General features: G+C 40.6%; 1 protein-coding gene across 2 annotated transcripts; it reads left to right on the plus strand.

Moving 5' to 3' along the window:
* The first annotated feature begins 1,723 nt into the window (after positions 1-1,723).
* On the plus strand, positions 1,724-20,592 carry SLC35E3 (solute carrier family 35 member E3). 2 transcript variants are annotated; one of them, XM_060245040.1, is made up of 5 exons: positions 1,724-2,221; positions 8,755-8,865; positions 10,702-10,860; positions 12,214-12,296; positions 17,540-20,592. In XM_060245040.1, the coding sequence occupies exons 1-5, from the start codon at positions 1,832-1,834 to the stop codon at positions 17,724-17,726; spliced, it is 930 nt and encodes a 309-aa protein (XP_060101023.1). In that variant the 5' UTR covers positions 1,724-1,831; the 3' UTR covers positions 17,727-20,592. The 2 variants fall into 2 exon arrangements, with proteins under 2 accessions (XP_060101023.1, XP_060101024.1); XM_060245041.1 differs by lacking the exon at positions 17,540-20,592 and having other exon boundaries at positions 12,214-12,804.
* The last annotated feature ends 1,670 nt before the right edge of the window (positions 20,593-22,262 follow it).

Here is a 22,262-nt window from a genome sequence, read left to right on the forward strand (position 1 = left end):
CCAGGCTTATTTTTCTTCAGATCTTAGTGCACTAATGTACAAAAAGGAAATTTATAAGGCCTCCAAATTACATTTGTTTTACATTTTAGTACATGTTTTCAAGCAGTGAATGATTACTTGAAATATACTGGAAACTATGTCACCTACTATGGTCAATTCTGGAGGAAATACAGCAAATGGAAGTAATGAAGTAGAAGTGTATCACGCATGAGTGCTGGGAGGGGGTTGGGCAGTGTAAGGTTTCACACCCTAAGAATAGAATAGCCTCACAGAGTAATCCTGCAACCTTGAATTATTAAGATGAAATCAAAGCCTCCTCTGTTTCAGCAGCAGTACAAACGTGGATTTAAAAAAATTGGTTTCAACAAGGAGTCACCCTGTTTTACATATGTATCAATACTGCACAACTATGTGTAACCTATGGAGTTTATGGAAACAATGCCAAATAAATAAATCATTTATTTATTAAAGAACTGAGGGAAAAGTTCACATCTATGACAGTGTGATCCCACCTTGTGACACTTGCAGTGTTTTGAATACCAACAAACCCAGTTCTGCAAAACATTATACTGGAACAGCAATTATTTATATACAACCATCATAACAATTCAGGCCTGCTGATTTTTTTCTTTTTGAGAGACTTGGGGTCTCAGTTCTTCTGACTCCTGTTCAACTAGTTTTTCTTGAGGAAGATGCTCCACATCAAGCTGTGCCTCTTCACTCGGCTGCCCTCTCTGTTCTCTACAGGAGTTTATGATATCCCTAGAACAAAATATAAATATTCACAGCAAGGAGTCCTTCTGTGGTGGGAGTGCTCCTTCCTGTACTTCAGGCCTTCTAGTCGAGAAGGGAAATTGCGCTTTTTTTTCCTTATAGGGAAAAACCCTACTCTGCAGCTCCCTCTAATGGAGTCAGGGTTACATATGTTCTTGTTCAGTGGAAAATTTTCATTAATAGCTTTTGCCAAACTATGTACCTTTCTCAGGATATTGAGTTTTATGTTTAACAAATTATGGTATGACAGTCCTGTAAAATATGCAATCTAATCGCAGTAATGCTGTCTATGTAACTGCTTCTTGACTTGGCAGGTCCCTAATACATGCATTAGAAACATTTTGCAAGTGCAGGGTTTTAAATAGCAGGACCAGCTTAATACATTATGAGTGACTACAAGAGTATTTGGAGTTCGCCATTCTCTAGCTTCCGGAATTACAACTGGTGGCCTCCAGACAACAGAAATAAGTTCCCCTGGAGAAAATGGCTGCATTGGAGAAGGGACTCCACCGCATTAAACTCCGATTGGGTCTCTCTCCTCTCGCCATACCCCAGCCTCCACTCCCCAAATCTTTTAAGAACTTTCCAACTTGGCGTTGATAAGCCAACGAGGGGGAGTGTTTGAGACCGATATTCACTAGGCAGGAATACAAGTCCTCCGCCCGGCTCGGGCAACGTTTTGAATCAGGGTTGGACTAGGTAAGCGAAGCTGAAGCCTTTTAAGGCTGTTCTTTGCCCCTTACGAGATGCGAGGCGCCCACTATTTACATTAGCTCTTCCTGGGGCGAAAGGCGAGCCCCGCCGCCACCTCCTCCTGCAAGGGGCCCTCAGGGAAGCCTGGGAGCCTCCAGCGCCGCGCCGCCTGGGCGGAGCCGCCCGCTTGTGACACCGGAAGCTCCTGCGCCCTGAGCCACGTGGCTTGGCCAAGGATGGGCGGGCGGACGAGGAGGCGGTAGTGGCGGCAGCCGGTGCTGCTGCCGCCGCCCCCTACCCGGGAGTGGTGGCTCGCTCCGCGGAGCGGCTTGTGGCGGACGAAGAGCTGGGCAGGGGGTTCAGCATGGCTTGGGCGCCCCAGCGGGGCCGGCTGGCTGCGGGGCTACTGGTGAACCTGGCCTCGTCCATCTGCATCGTCTTCTTGAACAAGTGGCTGTACGTGCGGACGGGCTTCCCCAACATGAGCCTGACCCTGGTGCACTTCGCCGTCACCTGGTTGGGGCTGTACGTGTGCCAGGCACTGAACATCTTCGCTCCCAAGAGCCTGCGGCCCCGCCAGGTGCTGCCTCTGGCGCTCAGCTTCTGCGGCTTCGTCGTCTTCACCAACCTGTCCCTGCAGAACAACACCATCGGCACCTACCAGTTGGCCAAGGCCATGACCACACCGGTCATCGTGATCATTCAGAGCTTGGCCTACGGCAAGACTTTCCCCGCCCGCATCAAGCTGACTTTGGTAGGAGGAGGTGGGGTGGGGTGGGGTGGGGTGTGGTGGGGTGGGGGTCGGGTTAAGCCGAAACAGGAACCCTTCCCGAGGCAGGGGAGGCCAGTAGTGCCTTCTTCGAACTCACCGTCCGAGTTCAGCTTCTAAAAGGAGAGGTGCAGCCAGGAGCACAGGTGTGCCGGAATGCGGCTGCCTTTCTTTCGCGCGTGTCGGTAGGAATGCCCTTTACCCCTATAGTTGGAGGGTAGATCGAAGGAAGTCACGCTGCGCACGTTCAGAGACGCTTTTGATTTCTGCTGTATTTACTCCTGACCTAAAATCTAGTACTGGAAGCAAGTGTGGGCTGGGTTCTAGAAAGAGTACATTGTAGCCGTTGTCTTGTTGGGAGTTGATGTTACTGACCACCAGTTCAAAGAATGCAACGTTTGTGATATCAAGACAGATTGCTTATGAAATAAGATTGAATCTTTAACAAGTTAGGGGCGCTATCTCTCCTTTTCTTCTGCCTCCCCCCCCCCCTCAAATCCATAGACAGGTCCTCAGTAGCTAATGAAGAATAAGAGCTCAGGTTATCAAGTATACTAGAAAAGAAAGATGTGGAAGTTTTTTATTTCTTTAAAATAAATTTTAACTGCCTTATGAACCCAAAGTCACACAATAACATATATAAAAACACTAGTTAAAATAATAAATTTAAACCTGCCATGGGGTGGGGGAACCCAACCAAATGCCATCATAAATTTTAAAAACGTCACTGTGGTTGTGCTTTCAGATCAGCAAATTTAATTTATTAAATGATTATATCAAAATTTACTTGGGAAGTCTGATTAAGAAAGCATGGAGGTTTTCTTGCCCACTGCTGGTATTAAATGGCTTTAGCAAAGCTAAACAGTGAAGTGCCTCACCAGTTGCTGCTGTTGCTAGTAGACAACCCTGTGTATCTTCTTTATATCTGTGCTTTGCATTAAAATCTCACAAACTAGTTTTGGTATTTCTGGGCCTGGGGATCACATGGTTTATATTTGTTGTTCAATATTGTCTGCTAGATGAGCCAGATAAGGGACTGTAGTTCAGTAAAGTTATATCACAATATGCTTGACTTTTAAAATACCCAAGACGACACACACACCCTTGACTAGCTTTACCATCTACTGGGATGTGATGTAGTTGTAGTTAATTTCTTACCATCCGGGAAGTCACATTATTAAAGTGAAGGGGCTCTGTTAACCTGTGTTGTTTCCAGGCTAAAGCTGTGTTGCTAGAGGGATCTTTTAAATCTTATGCAAGGAATAAGGCTTCCAGAAAAAGAAAGGACTTGGATGCCAGGTTATATAATTTAATGAGATTTTATTGGTACATGAACAAGAGTTTTTTCTGCTATCGCATTAAGAATTTCCAGGCTCAGAATGCACCCCAACACAGAAAAATGGAGCATATAGCTTAGCTCAACCTAGATTAACCCTGCCTAGAGTAAAGCAACAGCTTTGCATAAAGCAGCACAGAGCTATAACAGTAGGGAAAATAAAAACTCATAACAATCTCACAAATCCTCCAGGAAAGGGTGGTGAGGCGGACCCAGAGGTTGCCAAAGATGCCATCTTTGGTTATGCCCAGGGTTTTTTTCCGGAAAATCCTGAGCAGGAACTCTTGTATATTAGGCCACACCCTTGATGCCAAGCCAGCCAGAACTGCGTTCCTGCTCAAAAAAAGCCCTGGGTATGCCTCACTACCCTTTCCTAGAGGTTGGTGGGAAAAGTTTGCCTTACCTCCAACAAGGGGTCTTAAAAGCATAAGAGAAGCCATGTTAGATCAGGACAATGGCCCATCCAGTCCACTTTGAGACACACAGTGGCCACGCCCCAGGTGCCATCAGGAGGTCCATCAGCAGGGCCAGAACTCTGGAAGCCCTGCCACTGTTGTCCCCTAAGCACTAAGAATCCATCCTTCAAATGGATACCCCAAAGACAGGAATGAGGGATAGAAGCTTGTATCCTCTCTCTGACTTCCTGTGGAGACCCTTTGTTCTCTATAACTTTTTCAGTTCATCTGCCCATTCTAACTCAATCAGGATTTACATCTACTCTTGGATCTTCACCAATTGAATGACTGGCTATTTTAACAAAAATTGCCACATGGTTGTGAAAAATATGCATGTCCTCGTTTCAGTCAGTGCTCAATGAAGAACTTTCTTCAGTCAAAGTTCAGATCTGCCTCAGACTCTTTGACCCCCACTTCTCTACTTCTGTTCAAACTTCAACATCAGCTGTTTGACTATGAAGACTTCTTTATGGGTATCAATGGAATCTTTCCTTTTCTCATTAAGGGGATTTTTATCCTATTATTTCTGTTTTAGCAAAAAAGGTGTTTTTTATCCTATGAAAGTTTTCCTCTGAATTAAAATCCACCTAAGCTGGCAAGATTTCCTCGCTTGGCAGAGTTTTTCCCCAGCTCAGAGTAAGTCAGCATTTGGCAAATCAACATTGGCCTTGCTGATCATTAACCAGCTTTTACTTCCTCAAAAATCTGTCTTATTAGGTCAGGAAAAACTCTTAAGTAATTAGGCTGTTATGATGGCTGGTATGAGATTCTTATTCCCTTTTTCCTGTCCATCTGCTCAAGGTGCTTATTAAAATCTTAAGGCATATTAGAAGTATGTAAGCAAAACATATATTCTCATCATCTCAGTTTTGCCCCACTTCCCATTGTTTTGCTCAGGCAGCAAGTTCATCTTTCTCAGTAGTTCATTTGCAAAAGCTGTGGACTCTGCTCATCCAGGGACTCTGTGGGGCCTTTGCCAGGGTCTGTAGAATCCCTGCCCAAGTGTGTTTTCATTGTGAAACAGGGTAATTTCTCATGTATTTTCAGGCCTGTTTCTGAGCTGTTTTCTGGAAAAATGGCTTCTCTTTGGTTCAGGCCTCCCCTAGTCTTTCTCTCCTTCTAAAAAAGAACATTTTAAAAAGGTCTAAATATAGTCATGCTGTCACCACAGCAGTGTTTTTCTAGTTCTTATATCTTGTTATTTTCATATAGTAATTAATCAGAGTGGAAATAAGGGTTGTCATCCTAAATGAGGAGCAAGGTGTCTTGCTCATTTCACTTGCATTGTGCATGTAGTTTAGGGGTCCCCATTGTGGTGCTCATGGGTGCCATGGTGCCTGCCAACACCTTTTCTGGCCCCCACCAATTTTTTGGGGAAGTGGGAGGGGCCAAGTAGGACTTTTGCCCAGCAAGGCTTCTGACTGACTAGTGAAGATTTTTTAAAATGTTGCTTTGGCAGCAGCTGCCATTACAGCACAAGGATCTCTGCTGTGTTACTTAAGTTAAGCTGTGGCAGTCATTTTAGTGGCTGGCTCTGCCTCTTGCTGCAGCTGTTTTTTTGGCAGGCATTTTGTGGCTACACTCATCATGCTGTGTCAGAATTCTAAATGTGCCCATAGGCTTAAAAAGGTTGGAGACCCCTCTTGTAGTACTTTATTTGTGGGGAGCTCAGCACCTATCTGTGAATTGAGACAGCCTTTGTTCTGGCCTTACTGTAGATTGCCATTTGTAACAATCCCATCTGTTACTTATGTGTAATAAACATTAGTTAGGGATGCAGCTAATCGTTGGGTAGCATCTTATGGTCAGAAGTGTCCTATGTTAGTGACACCCAAACTGAAATATTAATATTGATGTGAATGCTACTGTGAAAGTCCATGGGTGGAATCAAACCACTAATCAGCCAATAGCTTATAAAATGTTTATTGTGCATTAGCTGATTTTGAGAAGCCCCTATAATCTGAATCTTGGAAGAAAACCATAGAGGCCTTGAGAACCTTGAAGCTGCTGCTGCTTTTGTTTCTTGGCTTTTAACACACTATTTTGTATTGAGGTTTATGGAAGAAAATAACTCTCTCCAGGAAGTAGTAGCTGCTTTCCACTTTTTCTGGCATCATAAATTGCTCTGGAATTCACTGTGATGTACGTAAGTCAGCATCTGTAATGTCAATATGACCCTTGTCTTGGTCAGTCTATGTTGGTGGTGCTATTGGGTCTGTTTCACAATCAGAAAGCCCTGGTGAATGCTTAAAAAGCCAGATTTCATGGGCACGTTTTGCTTGCCAAGATATGTTAGAGTTTAACTAATCTGTGGAAATGGTGTGACCTGTAAAACTCTTTATCAGTTTACCTAACAGTGGGGCTCTGGACTTACGGTGTGTTCAAATATTAAAACCCTCCATTTTGGTCATCTTCATCACTGTGAATGAGTACCCAGGGTCTTGACAGGAAGGTATTAATGCTTCTTAATGAGCATGAAGGTCTCCTAAATAAGCTATTTTCACTGTGCTGCACGTGTGTGTGTGTGTGTGTGTGTGTATATATTCCTTAGAATCCTACTTAGGGCTTCTTAATCTTTTTCTTTTAAACATACAAAGGTGTTCTTAGGATTCTATAGTACTGTCTTTTGGATTTCTCATCATTTGAAGAAGTAGAGCGCATGCAACACTAACAGAGAAGCCATGTTGGATCAGGCCATCCAGTCCAACACTCTGTCACACAGTGGCCAAAAAAAAAAAGAGCATTAACTTGGAGTGAAACTATGAGCTGATGTGATTGTTTCAGAATGCAGCCATAACAGTAGTCCTCGAAGAAGCCTTCCAACAAACAGTGGTGGAATTATAGCAGCAGTGAGGCAGAACCATTTCCAAAGTCTGCAAAGGGGGAGTCTGGAGAAGAGTGCAGCAGTGTTTTTATCAACAACCACAAGGGGACAAAGGTGACCCAATAGCTGAGCTGCAGAGCATGTAGTTGGCAGTGGCTGAGATGTGTTAAATGGATGAGCAGTAGATGGGCTTGGACTGTGGGATTTCTCAGTCACTGGTTGAAAATCAAGAGCCTTTATCTACCCAGGAATCTGCCACAAGTAAAGAGGTTTCTTGAAAAGCTGGAAAGATACAAGAGGAGAATTTGCAGGAGTCACTGCAATCAGTAGCTACCCTATAAATGAAGGTGCTTGGTGAAGAAGGAAGAGATGTTCATGCAACAGGTTTGAAGAGATTCATAGGACAGCTTTCTACTTCGTATGCATGTTTCATGAGAAATAATTTGACTGGAATGTTCCCAGAAAAGATCCCAGAGATTTTTGTTTCCCCAGCAGCAAGATACAGTATGGCCTAAGTCTCAATTGTGCTCTCGTCCAAAGGAAAAGAAATCCCCGGAACTTCTCACAATGAAAAGTGCATTAACTACACCAGTGGCTCATTACACTTTGTTCCCAGTTTACCTAAAAGGCAAACTAGGGTTTCCTTGCCACTACCTGTCAAGAACCAGAGGGGGCTCATCTTAAATTTGCATACATGTTACATACAATAATAACTAATTTGCGGATATGGAATATGTCTGTGATCAGATGCTTTAGAAACAGATTATAAGAACCTGTTACTGTTTTTTACATTTATTAAATACTACTTCAGTGGATACAGTGTGTTTGTCTTTACCTCATGGCTCCTCATAGCAACACTGTGAAATAGTTTGTGTGGAAAATAATCCCTTAGCCCAGGTTACCTGGATTTTCCACATGCAGTTGAATAGACTTCACTGCAGGCAGCAAACCCCCACTTTTCATCATGTAGTAACACTGGAGTGCCATCTACTTATAGTTCCTGTCAAGAAGCCAGTGGTGTTAATCACTCATCTCATGGTAAACCTCAACTGGGTACAGTGTGGATGTATATAAGTGGCAATACCGTATGTTGCAGTTGTGAGAGCACCGGCATATACCCAGACCTTGAAAAGTGAAGCAGCATGGAGCCCACTGATCATGGTGCACATTTAGAGGAGATGTGTAACAGCACAGGGTTGGTTGCGGAAACTATTACAGGAAATAGGGCAAGAAATGTGATGCTCCCCCTCTGGTGGAGAATTTTGCCCTGTATAATCATTGTAGGCTTTGGCTACTGGTGAATGTTTGCAGTGATTCCCGTAAAAACACAAGTTCTTACAAATAAGACTGCAAGTTCCTTGGAGTCTGGTTTGGCCCCACTTCAAAGTGATAGCAACAAACAAGGCTATATTTTTGATTCCATTTATTCATCTTTGGACCCGAGGAAGATTTGAAATGGTGTATTGGATCGACCTACTGTAGTCCATACTTTATATTTGAGATTTGTATGTTGTATATATATATTTGTACACAAATGATTGGCTGTTACTAAATGGTTTCTTCTTGTGCCTGCAGCAGTGTATTTTTGATTTTTATCCCTCTGGGAGCAGCTTCTGTTTGCTTCTCCTGAAAACCACTGCTGGTGTTGTTGAACACAAGATCTTGCAGCTCGTTAAAGAGGTGCAGATCTGGTAGCTGTTTGAGCACAACTGGTGGTTGCTGCTTTTATTTGTCTTAATAATAGCAGCGGTCTTTTCGGGCTAAATACTCTTCAGATTATAATTGAATACCACATTGGGGTGTCTGTTGATCTGGCAGCTGCAGTTGGGGTTTTTTGTACTTTCAGGGTATAGATAACATAAATTTTTATAGAGAATGTTTTTGTTTTTCCTCTCCCTTGCAGATTCCTATAACCTTAGGTGTTTTCCTAAATTCATATTATGATGTGAAATTTAACTTTCTTGGAATCGTATTTGCTTCACTTGGAGTTCTAGTTACTGCCCTTTATCAAGTGGTGAGTAAATTAATGCTTTTCGCCATATGCATTGTAAGGGTTTTTTAAGAAAATAATGTAATGTAATGCTCTATTTCCTACTTTGTTGGAGAGGCATCAGATCAGGAATTGTGATGCAAGTTTATCTGTACAGCAGAGAGAGCTCTTGACCAAATAAATACTGAGTTGCTTCATTGCAAGAAAAGGGCAGTCAGTACTGCGGCTTAAATCCAAATCTGTGTATGTTTCAGTCTTCACATTTGGACGAAATGTGCACCATTTCCTTTTTTTGGGAAGTACTGTAGTAATTGCAATAAGATTGCAAAGATGCACAGTTGCTGATCTGAAACTGCAGTTACATTTAATTTCTTTTGTACTCCATGCCAGAGGCCTGGGTCCCACTAAACGTTTCCGCTGACACATGGAATTCCATAAATACAGCCGCTCTCTCATTGCAGTTCTTAATGCCCCCCCCCCGTGCTGTTCCTGAGAAACAGGAGACACCCAGAAACAGCACAACTGGAGAGAAGTCTTGGTGAAAATTGTCCCACTCCCTCTGTCAGCAGAAATCTTTTGCAGAGTCCAACTCATTGATTCTCCCTCGTGTATATTTAAGTATGGGAATCTGACACGCCATTGTAGTAAAAAATATTGCCTTGGAGTACCATGGAACATCATTTATCTGAATAATATATTTAGAAAACAGGACTTTGTCCCTATTTGGTGGTTCTGTTTTCCGCCAGTTGTGGCAGGAGGTGTACAGTAATGCTATTTTTAAAGATGGGAGCTAAGTCTGAGATGGAAATATCTGTTCAAAACCTAGACTTTCCTAGGATGGCAGTAAACAGATCAATTTTAATTTTAAAAACCCCAGGTTCAATTTAAATAGCATCTATTTAAAATTAATGTGGTTTAAAATGAACCCTGAATTTAATACAAACTTGTTTGACTACGTTTATTTTTCAAATTGAATTGTGACCATGTATTCAGTTTCCAAATTCTGAATATTTATTTATTTCCTTAGTTTATACCCTGCCTTTCTCCCTAGTGGGCATCCAAAGGCTAACATCATTATCCTCTCTTCCATTTTATCTTCACAACAACCATGTGAGGTAGGTTAGGCTTAGAGTGTGGGAATCTCCAAAGTTCACTCAACAAGCTTCCATAGCAGAGTGAGGATTTGAACTTCGGCCTCCCAGATTGTGTTTTGACACTCTGACACCACACTGGCTCTTATATTCCATCTCCTTGAGAAATGCTATTTTGCCTGCTAATTCACACTGCATCCCTTATAGCTGGAAGTTTCTGAGTGGTTACAAGGATATATGTCCCAGTGTTCCAAGTAAGGGCAGCTGCCCTATCTCCAAACAAATAACTTGTCTCTTAGCAGACATAAAGTGCATGTGGGCTGCATGACTATAAAAGCTGGATGGAATTACAAACAAACATATTTTTAAATATTATAGCAGTCTCCTGGTACAAATGTTCAAAAATGTATGTATTTTACAGGAGGAAATGAAGTTCAATGCATGGTTGGCATTGATCTTTTTATTTCAGTGATTTAAATTACATTAATTTAAATAAGTCTACTCTGGGCATTTTTGATCCAAAGCTAATCCTTTCCAAGTTTAATCACAGTGGTTTTCCTGTCAACATAGGCCAGTATAAGAAAATGCATTTTTCTAGGCATCTGAACTTTCAAATGCTTTAGATATCTTCACAGGTAATTTAGGTAAATGAAGCTGTATTGACCAGATAGATTTTTGTTGTTGCTGTTGAAGTAAGTAGCAACATGGTTATGTAGTAGAGGTTAGAGCTAGATGTTTCACATTACTAATTTATATTGTTTTGTTTTAGTGGGTAGGAGCAAAGCAACATGAGCTACAAGTAAACTCTATGCAGTTGCTGTATTATCAAGCCCCGATGTCCTGCGGCATGTTGTTGTGTGTTGTACCCTTCTTTGAGCCATTGTTTGGAGAAGGTGGATTTTTTGGACCATGGACACTTTCTGCTGTGGTAAGGTTTTGAGAAACGGTATCTTAAAAGCACAAGGCGTTTGTGTTTTGGCATATTCATCTATGTGAAGCATAGTAGAAATTGGAATGTTGAAAATCTTCTCATGATTTCTACCAGATATAATTTTTGTAATAGCTACTGCAGATGTAGGAAAAAAGAAGCCCAGGCTTGGAAGCTTTGGTTGGAATGGTCTGGTCTAAGATAGTGGACTCAGACATCTGTTATCCAATCTCAACATTAGGTTTTACAGGTGCCCATTACTAGGGATCATAGAGAATAACCTGTAGAATCTGAACACATTATGGACTCCAAAGCTCCCACTGGCTAGACTGTTCTTTGCTTAATCATATAATTGACTGATGATTGTGGAATATGTAGCTCAGGACACTAATCAGACAATTCCAACCATTCTGTTTCTCAAAAGTAAATACCAGGGTGGGAAGAGAACTGATTAACTCCATCTTTTTTTGTTTTATGTTAAGGTTTTTGCCATAGTTATGAGCAGGAATAGACAGGAAAGTGAAAGTGTCCCTAAAGGAAGTCAAGCTGAGTTTCCTCTTTCCCCTGGACACTACTGAGTTCCAACATCGTGTAAAAACAAATCATAACTTGCTGAGTTCCATGGGTCCCCAGGACAACCTGGGTCTTTGGAATGTCTTCCACCCCCAGCATTCCTAGTTATCTGGGAGTAAATTCCTAATATGTTTCAATATAGCTTATTTCTGAATAAGTATACATAAGACATACATATACAGCGTGCCACTTCCTAGTGTGAGAATAGTAGTGATTATAATAATTTGGTCAGTTTCTGATACCCTGAAAACAGGGTGTGAGAGACTGACCAAAGCCATTTAGGCCTGTAGAAAATGAGGAAGCCTCACAAATCTTGGGGTCACCATAATTGCCTCTACTTAAAAGTATATGTGTACCAGGTAGTGGCCTATTACATTTTTGAGGTAAAGGTAAGGTTGGTGTTGAGCTTTTTCACCAAATCAAGAACATAAACTAGATTGGAAGAGATCAGAAATATCCATACCTCCCTGAGGAGTTCTTCATGCCACTTGTTTGGGATTTGTTTATATCCCGTGTTTGTCTATTTCAGGGGTGGCCAACGGTAGCTCTCCAGATGTTGTTTGCCTACAACTCCCATCAGCCCCAGTCAGCATGGCCAGTGGCTGGGGCTGATGGGAGTTATAGGCAAAAAAATCTGGAGAGCTATCGTTGGCCACCCCTGGTCTATTTGATTCTGAATTTGCTCTGTTCTACTGTCACATCTGTTCTCTGTTTTTAAAGTAGACACTCACTGAAATGTATTGACTTGTTCTATTTTGTGTATGTTTTACTTATCCACAGATTATGGTGCTGCTTTCTGGAATAATAGCCTTTATGGTGAACTTGTCTATTTACTGGATCATTGGGAATACTTCTCCAGTCACGTATCCTTTTTCCTTATTCATCACTTCTGTTGCTTTCATCTGAGGAATATTTCTGTATTATTCAGTCTGGTATAATGATTTGAGGTTAAAAAAATTAAAACTTCTTGTCTCCTTGGACTTAAGAGGGCTAAGTAATAAATATAAAGAAATTATCAGCATACTGATATATTTAATGTATTTGAACTGAACATAACATTTGAAAAACACAATGGCATGGATCCAGAGATCCATCTGGGAGAAGAGAAAACGCTTCTGCTTATGAGGCATTTTCCCACTGCCTAACCTTTTGATTAGAAACTTCCAAATGTGTGGGTGGAATAAGCAACACCTACTGCATAAATGAAAATACCTTTCATTCATTCTTTGTGACCTTTGGAACCAAGCTATTGTATTTTTCCATTTTTTTTTCTTTCTTAGTGAAATTCAAGTTAAATTCAGTAACCTTAAGTAAGCTTAATTTTGTTTTGGACAGTAGGCCATAGATTTCTAGAATAAATCTGTGGAAAATTTTGTAAGTGTCTTGATGGGGTTGGAAAAGTAGGTGTCAAAGGCCTGGGTCTTAACATGCAGGAGAATAAAGTGTGAAGATTTCTGAGGTGATAGAATATAAGAACATAAGAGCCCTGCTGGATCAGACCAGTGGTCCATCTAGTCCAATTACTTGTCTCACAAAGTGACCAGCCAGTTCCTCTAGATGGCCAACAGCAGGGCATAAAGGCTGAGGTATTCCCCTGATGTGGCCTCCTGGCTCCAGAGGATTAGTGCCTCTGAATGTGTTGGTTCCCCTCAGTCACAATGGCTAGTAGCCGCTGACACACTTACCCTCCATGAATCTATCTAATCCGCTTTTTAAACTATTTATTCCTTTGACCATCACTATATCCTCTAGCAGCAAATTCTATATTTTAATCCCTCTGAGTAAAGTAATATTACCTTTTGTCCATCCTGAACCTACTGCCCATCAGTTTCATTGGATGCTGCAGAGTTCTAGTATTTTGGGAGGTTCCCCCCCCCCCAACTCCACACTGTGCATAATTTTATAAACCTATCATGTCTCCCCCCCCCCACCCCATCATCTCTTTTCTAAACTGAAAAGTCCCAGACTCTTCAGCTGTTCCTCATAGGGAAGGTGTTCCAATCCCCTAACCATCTTGGTTGCCTTCCTCTTTACTTTTTCCAGCTCTTTGATGTCCTTTTGAAGATACTGTGACCAGAACTGTACACAGCATCCTAAATGAGGCTGCACCACAGAGCTATACAGGGACATTACAATATCGACAGTTTAATTCTCAATACCTTTTCTAATAATCCTTAACATAGTTTGCCATTTTCGCTTCTGCAGCGCATTGGGTTGACATTTTCATTGAGCTAACCACTATGACCCCAAGATCTTTTTCCCTCTCAGTCTCAGCAAATTCAGACTCCATTAGCCTATACTTGAAGCTGGGATTTTTTGTCCCAGTGTGCATCACCTTACACTTACCTACACTGAACTTCATTTGCCACATTGTCGCCCACTCATCCAGTTTGTGGAGGTCCTCTTTACAATCAGCCTCATTTTCACCATCCTGGATGATATTGGGTCATCTGCAAACTTGGGACACTATACTACTCACCCACAGTTCCAGATAATTGACGAATAAATTAAATAGTACCGGCCGCAATACCAATCCTTGTGGGATCCCGCTACTTACTTCCCTCCATTGTGAGAACTGTTAATTGATTCCTCCTCTCTGCTTCCTGTCATTTAGCTGGTTTTTAATCCATAGGAGAACCCATGCTTTTGTATCCCATGCTTTGTATCCCAAGACAGCTTACTCAGGTGTCTTTGGTGAGGTGCTTTGTCAAAAGCCTTTTGAAAGGCCAGGTATATAATGTCTACATGCTTGTTCACTTTCTCAAAGAACTCCAAAAAGTTGGTGAGACAGGACTTCTCTTTGCAGAAGCTATGTTGATTTCCGCTCTGCAGGCTTTGTCCCTCTTTGTGCCTAACAATTCTATATTTGATTAGACTCCCCTCCTGAAAATAGGGGATGTGCTATGGGTACATGCCCCACTCTTTCCACGGTAAACAAAGAAGCAAAAAAGTCATTGAGTTTCTCTGCCATCACCCCATTTTCCTTTAGAAATCCATTTATTCTATTGTCATCCAAAGATCCCATTGCTTCTATGGCTGTTTTTCTGCTCTGTATGTATTTTTAAAAAGTTTACTGTTTTGTCTTGATGGCTTTAGCAACGCACTCAAAATTTCTTTTTGTATGCCTAATTATTGACATATTTCTTTTTCCAGAGCCTGTGGTCCCTTCTATTCAATTCACTGAGGCAGACTTTCCAATTTTTAAAATAAGCCTCTTTACTTTTTATAGCTTCCTTGACTTGCATTGTTAAACATGCAGGTCTTCTTTTAGACTTGGCAGTACCTTTCTTAACCTGTGGAATGCATTCTATTTGGGCATCAAAGTTATCTGCTAGGGATTTGACTCTCTTGTGTTTCCCCTTCAACTTCCTTTTTACTATTCCTCTCATTTTTGTAAAGTTCTTTCTTTTGAAATAAATTGTTGCAGATTTGAACTTTAACAGTAACTTTCCATTGACTTGAATACTGAACTTAATAGCATCATAGTCACTGTTCCCAAGTGGTGTAAAAACCTCTACATCTCTCAACAAGCCTTGAGACCCACTCAGAACCAACCAAGTGCACGATCACTATCCCTTTGGTTGGCTCTGTAAACAGCTGTTACAGTGTACAGTGTATGATGTCTAGGAATCTCATCTCTGCAGCATGACCTGAGCACACGTTTACTGAGTCAGGTAAGGGTAGTTGAAGTCTCCCAGTATAAAAACATTATTTGCTTCAGTCACCTCTCTTATTTCCTTCTCCATCTCAAGATCAGCCTCAAGGGTTTGATCAGGTGTACGATACTACACCTCCACTTTTAAGTAACCCTTAGGACCCAGTATCTCCACCCATACAGCATCTGTTGGGAAGTTAATGCCCCATGTTTCCTAACTTATTTGATTTTATGCCCTCTTTGATGTACAACATAGTACTGCCACCAGCTTACCCTTACCTGTCCTGCCTATAGTTTATATCTAGGAATTACTGTATCAAATAGATTTTCTCCATTCCCCTATGTTTCTGAGATACCTACTATATCTAAATTGTCATTGAACACCAAGTACTCCAGCTCCATGTTGGCTTGGAGACTTCTAACATTGGCATGTAGACACATATGTGTTTCCCTCTCCAGTAGCCTATGCCTCCCTCAGCCCCTTAGTCACCACACATGGCCCTCAGTCACTTTTGTGCCCTCAATTCCAAATCCTATTACAGTTCTGTCAATATTACCCTGAGTGTTTATGCAGTCATCCCTTTCAACTGTCTTGTTCCAGACTGGAGGCTCTCCAGCTCCTGTCGGCTTTCCCCCTATAATTAATTCTGACACCTTTTTAATATTAATCTCTAGCAGTCTGGTTCCCTTTTGATTCCTGTCTTTCATACAGGTTCAGCTTGTCCCAAAAAGTCCTGCCAAATCTAATTAATCTAATTCCTTCCTCCTGGCGCTACTTTCTCATCCATACTTTGAGACCCCTGATCTGTGAGTATTTTGCTGGCATTGTGCATGGAACCAGCAGCATTTCCAAGAATGCTTTGAGGTCTGGCCTTCAGTGTTCTGCCTAGTAACCTAATTTTTTTCCTACAGGATCACACAACTAATTTTCCCAATGTCATGATTGCTGACTCCTCTCTAGCACTATCAGTCTAGATCTATCAACCTATGTGTGATGTCTGCAACCATTGCACTAGGTAGGCAAAACACCTGTCACAGACCTCATTATGTACCTTAAGATCCAATCACTCACTGCCAGAAGCCCACCTCCCACCAAGAGTATCCTCGATGCAAGAGGGTATTGGTTGGTTGCCCAAGGAAGTGGTTTTTTTCTAAGGGATCACATCCCTCCTCTTCAGACTGGTGCCCTTTGACCTCAAGATTCTCACTCCACAACAGCAGAAGAGATGTCAGTGCAGGAGCAGGACTGTTCTTCCCCAAATCTCTCTCTCTGCTTCAGCCTCCCCACGTCAGCAACCCTAGTTTCAAGGGAATGAATCTGCTCCCTGAGAACCATGAGCTCCATGCAGTAAGCACATACCCACTATTTCCACCCACATCATACATGTGGCACTCTGCAAAACACTGGATAGCCCCTGCTTCCCTGCTGACTTTCTACTTTCATAACTTGTTAAGTGGACTACAGATGGAGGATCTATATTTATGTATGTTCCCTATGTAAACAACTCCATGTGAATAATAAAATATTAGCACAGTGGGAGCAACCTGAACTTGAATCTTCTTCTCTGATATGCTAGATTTAAATATGTACTATGCTTTTATTTTGGGGGGAATACAGAAATAGTATCCCTCATGACAATCTGAAGCAGTGAGGTTCACCTTAGAGTTGCACCCCCTCACACTTTGCTGCATATATAGACTCAACCAAAGACAACACAGAATGAGTGGGCAAGAAATTTTTTATGACTTTAAGAACTAGAAACTGAAGAGAAGTATTTAACAAAGGCAGAATTGTGCTGATAAATACCTTTGAAAAGAAAAATAAATGTAAAAAATGCAGAGATGGATTCTGGATTCAAGTGACATGTTTATGATGCTCCAAATAGCAATTATTTGTTTATATTAATTAAAATGATGGTCCAGTCAAGGCTTCCAGGTCTTCCACTATGGTGACAGACCATAATGTTGAATGTTACATAGGGAACATACATAAATATGTAATTTTATTATGCCTTACATTTAAGTTGAAAAATATATTAACATGCTGTACTGAATTTTGCTAGCATGACTTTCAGGCTTCAGCTGCTTGGGTGTATTTTTAATGCTTTAATGAGCTAAATGCTGTTGGAATTGCAGCTTATACAGAATGAATCTACAGAGTACATTATATGAATTTTATCTAAAGCATTAAAGTGGGTATAGTGTTTTATAGTAGTAGTAAAAGTAAAATCATAGTTGACTGATGGAGAGTTATCTAGTTACCTTAACCCAGGATACAATCCTTTGTACAGTTAGGCTGCATTGAACTCCACAGACTTTCATTGGGATTTTATCAGGCTAACTGCAGAGGTTTGCAGCCTTTGGAAATAAATACGTCCTAAATAAGTATCGGATGTTGTTCCCTATTTGACCATTGTTTTGATAGAAATGCTCCTTAACAGAAATATAAAGATACAATATGTTTGGACATTTCAAATTCTGCATTACTCTCCTGGGAGGGTACCTCCTATTTAAGGACCCTTTGTCTATCCATCAAGGCCTTGGGATTCTGTGCACATTATGTGGCATTTTAGCTTATACACACTTCAAACTCAGTGAGCAAGATGGAAATAAAAGCAACTTGGTTCAGCGTCCATAGATCAAGGACTGATGTGGAAACAGTTTGAAATATGCACTGATTTAAAAACAAGCAAAATAGCTGGATTAGACAATAGCTGCCTCCTATTATTGATGAGGACACTGTAGTTCTGTTCTTTGGAAAAAATCAGGCATTACATAAAACTCAGCTTTTATAATCATAATCCATTTTATTAACATGTAAATAGTTTGTTTATGTAACAGGCTATTGTTGACATTGACTGCTCGTTTATACCAAATGAACTCATTAGGGCAGATGGGAAATGCCAAAGGAATTCATTTTTTTCCTTCTAATCATTTGTTACATTTGTTAGAAGGTATGGAGAAGAGTTTATTTACTGATGTTGTGAAGTCAAATGAACATTGTTGTTTCTTGATTTGACAGTGAAATCTACATTTTGTTGCTTTTTTTAATGGACTGTTGAATGTAATCTTGTTTCTAACACTCATGGATACTTTTTAAAAAGCTTTTCCATGTTGAAGATCCAGTAGAAGCAATAATTCTGGATATTTTGTGTCTGTTTACTGGTAATTAAACCAAACTCCAGTATTCCATTGTTAAGGTATTGGAAGAGTCTGATCCTTTATAAAATGATTATGTTTCTGAAGCTAGGAAACATTTTGAAGTACAGGGCTTCAAAAAAGGCTGGGCAAACTTCTGTAATCTGAAATATATTTCAATATTGGCCTACATAAGAGGGCAAAACCCACCATCTTGGCCCAATGCAGATGTAGTGGTTCTGGTTCCTTAAATGATTTACTTATATCCTCTTATCTTGCAGGGAACTTCCCTTTGGCCTTAACCATGCTTAAGTGTTGAATCTGCAGTGATTAATACTTGGGAAGGTTTGTGCTTAATCAGAATTTTTAAAGGGATTTTTCATTCCCTTGTTCCAGATCCTAGTTAAACATGAACAATGCATTGCATTAGCATAAGTTGAGGGAACATAACTGTGGCTAAATTGGCTGGTGGGCAGATCTTTATGTGCATGGAGAATAGCTAGGGAAGGGAAGGAAGCAGTTGTTCCTACAGCCTACCCTGTAACTTCAGTAAGGTATCAGAACAGTTGCATGTGCACTTGTGTCTTGTAAATCGAGCCCCCAACCCCCAGTCCGTGGACTGGTTCCAGTCCGCAGCCTGTTAGCAACCGGGCCGTGAGTTATATAATTATTTCATTATATATTACAACATAGTAATAATAAGCAGAAGACATTGGATTTATATCTTGCCCTCCCCAACAACAGACACCCTGTAAGGTGGGTGGGGCTGAGAGAGCTCTCCCCAGAAGCTGCCTATTCAAGGACAACTCTGCAAGAGCTATGCCTGACCCAAGGCCATTCCAGCAGCTGCAAGTGGAGGAGTAGGGAATCAAACCTGGTTTTCCCAGATAATAGTCTGCACACTTAACCACCACACCAAAATAAAGTGCACAATTTTATCATCCCAAAACCATCAAATCCCTCCCCCCGGTTCTGTGGAAAAATGGTCTTCCGCAAAAACTGGTCCCTGGTGCCAAAAAGGTTGGGAACCGCTATTGTAAATGAAGTACAGAAGCTTGAACCAGAAGATGGAATGTTTTAATAAGGTGAGATATGCCTTAATTTGACACAGCTAGAAATGTCACATATCTGTAAAATATGAAGAACAACTGAAATATTCATAGTAATTTTTAATAAACTAATTGTACTTATTTTAAAAACTCTCTCTTACCTGTTTAGTACTATTACACTTTAAAAATCCAACACACTATGAGAATTAGCCAGTTTATAGTATGTTGGAGCAGAAGAGTGAAAACCTAGAATAAACTGGACAAAGTTATACATAAAAGCAGCAATAACTTGGTGGATGGCCTGCATGGCATTTTGTCTTGATTCCTATCATTTTAAAAGAAACGGATAGGAGCTGGAACAAATAACTGAGCTCTGCAGGACCCTTTTTATAAGTGACTGAATGCTTATGATATCCCACATAAGGTATCATTTTGCAAACAAAAAACAAAGGTCAGATCCCAAGTGACATGATGTTTCAATGATGATGGTACAATAATGAACAAGCAACCTTGCAAAGTGCAGCATGGCCTGATTTCAGGTTGTTGAATGTTTAATTGTCAAGTGTTTTAGTTGTGTTCAAAGCATAATTCCTTAAGTGATGTGCAGCATTTTTTGATAGACCTTTCCAGTATTATGATAGCCAAAACATTTCATCTCATGTCAAGCTGAAGGATTTCTTTTTAAATTACATTCATGTACCTGTAATTAGCATTAAAAATAGGCTGTAAAACATGATCTTGAAGTGCATTGTGTTTTAATGTATGCACTGATACAGTTATTTGCACTTAAGTTTGTGCTGTGCACAAGCTTTTCTAAAATGTAAATACATCGTAAGGATCTGTTTAGTCAAAAACAGGTGCCTACATAAGGACACAAAATAGCCAGTAGCCACAGTGTGGCTTAAAGAGGTATAATATTCTTACAAGTCAATCCTGTGTCTGCAGATGTAATAAAAAAAAACAACTACCTATACCAATAGTCTTTTCTCCAATTTGTTCTTCCCTGAAATGTTTTCAGACACCGGAGAGACTTGTACTTCTTCATCCCATTATACTGTTATCATGGTTTGCAATTGTAAGATGACATTATTGTAAATACACTGTACAGTAGGAATGTATATGGTACATAATGGCTGAACTGGAGTTGGTACTTGGTGGCAAAAATGTAAATAAAATGTACAAGCTATTTAAGTGTGCTAAAAATATACACATCGTGTAGTAAGTAAAATGAAGATTTGTGTTTTGTTTTTATTTTCCTTTATGGGAAGCCCTTTTTTGTGAATGATTATTGTGAATAAACTGGTTCTGATGCCTTTACTATGACTTTTGTCTCTGAGGCAGCTCCATTATTTGGATCCTTGGCAAATTGAAAAAGGTTTCAGTTGGAAAAGGGTAGTGCTATTTTATTTTTCCATTGAAGGATATTGCATTATTAATGTTTGGAAGACACTAGAACAAGAGTAATCCTGCATGCACTTCTGTATTCCTGTAACTGACTTTCAGCTGTATAGCATCATATTTAACGTGATAGTTCAGACCTCTGTTTGCATACTCTTTTAGGACCAAAGCGACTGGTACCAGGAAAGAAAAAGTAATTTTATTCACTAAAATGGTTATAACTATTGCTCGATGCTTTGTTAATCTCTGGCTGGGTTTTAATTTATAACCTATAATGTTTGTGCTTTATTATGTTATTTGGTGTTATTTTATAAGCCATCTTGTGAAAGGAGACATAAAATTTCCCCTAAATAAGTAAGTAAACAATAGCGCAAGTGCTGTGTGCCTTGCAGCAGAGCAGTTTGCCTTTCTAGCAACTTACAGAGGGTCAGACAAATCAACGGAGAACAAGTCCATTGGTGGCTATTAGCTGTAATGGCTAAATGCAACTTCCACTCAATATGTATTACTGGAGTAGCAACAGCAGGAGGAGTGTTGGTCTCTGTGCTGCTGTTTCTGTTTGGCCATAGTACGCAGCAGGATGCCATTTAAGACATCATTAGTCTGATCCAGAAGAGAATTTCTTATGTTTAAAATGGAGATATATAACAAAATGAAAGATCCATGAAAAATAATAATTCATAGCATCGGAGTGAAAAGAGTAAAAACAGAATGCTTTAATTCCTTGCTGAAATAAAATCACTACCAACTTCTTATAGCCTTGAAAAGACATACCTTCCAGGCCTTCATATAAATGGAAATGGATAAATAATTTTATATAAACATATAAAATTTGTTTGATTCTGCTCTGTGCTTTCAAGTTGTGTATTTACCATAAATAGTACAGTGCTACTATATGTACCAGTTGAAACAGATCACTGTCTTCAAGATAAACAGGCCTCACTTTATGTAAAGAATTCAACTCAAGTCTTACAAGCTGGAGAAAATGTTTCCAACATACACATTAAAAAATGTGCTGAAACTCTGCTTTTAATCCCTGTTTCAAGTTACCATACTTTCATACCCAATATATACTATAAAACACTATCCTAGGAGCAGAATATGTAAAACAGAATTGTTCAGGAGGGCATTTTTATAAATAATAGGGCTACTATAAATAGTAATATCCATGAAATTTTAGGCAGTTTCTTATATGATCTTCTTCGTGGTCTCTGTGCATTCACACATATGGGTATTCCTCCGGAATGGCCCTGACCTCGGAGAGTTCAAAGCAATCTTGATCGCAGATCTGGCGCGCCTCCCCCTCGTCCCGGGGCGGAGCCACCGTTTGCGCATGCGCGGACGAGGAGGGAGGCGTCTAGCCACTCAGTTTCTTCCTTACCGCTGACCCAATCGCACCTACCTCGTTGATCTCCAACTTCCTCATTGCAATCTACCAGCGAACCTACTTCTTTCTTCAAATCTTCCAACTTCAGTCTTTCATCTTCACCGGGTATCGTATAAAAAAAAAAAAAAAAAACCTTCCTCACTATCTTTCGGACTTTCTCCCTCACCCCCCCTCACCCCCTCCCCGCGAGCGGATGGAAGGA

This window comes from Heteronotia binoei, chromosome 8 (genome assembly GCF_032191835.1).
Source record: "Heteronotia binoei isolate CCM8104 ecotype False Entrance Well chromosome 8, APGP_CSIRO_Hbin_v1, whole genome shotgun sequence".
NCBI classification, from domain to species: Eukaryota; Metazoa; Chordata; class Lepidosauria; order Squamata; family Gekkonidae; genus Heteronotia; species Heteronotia binoei.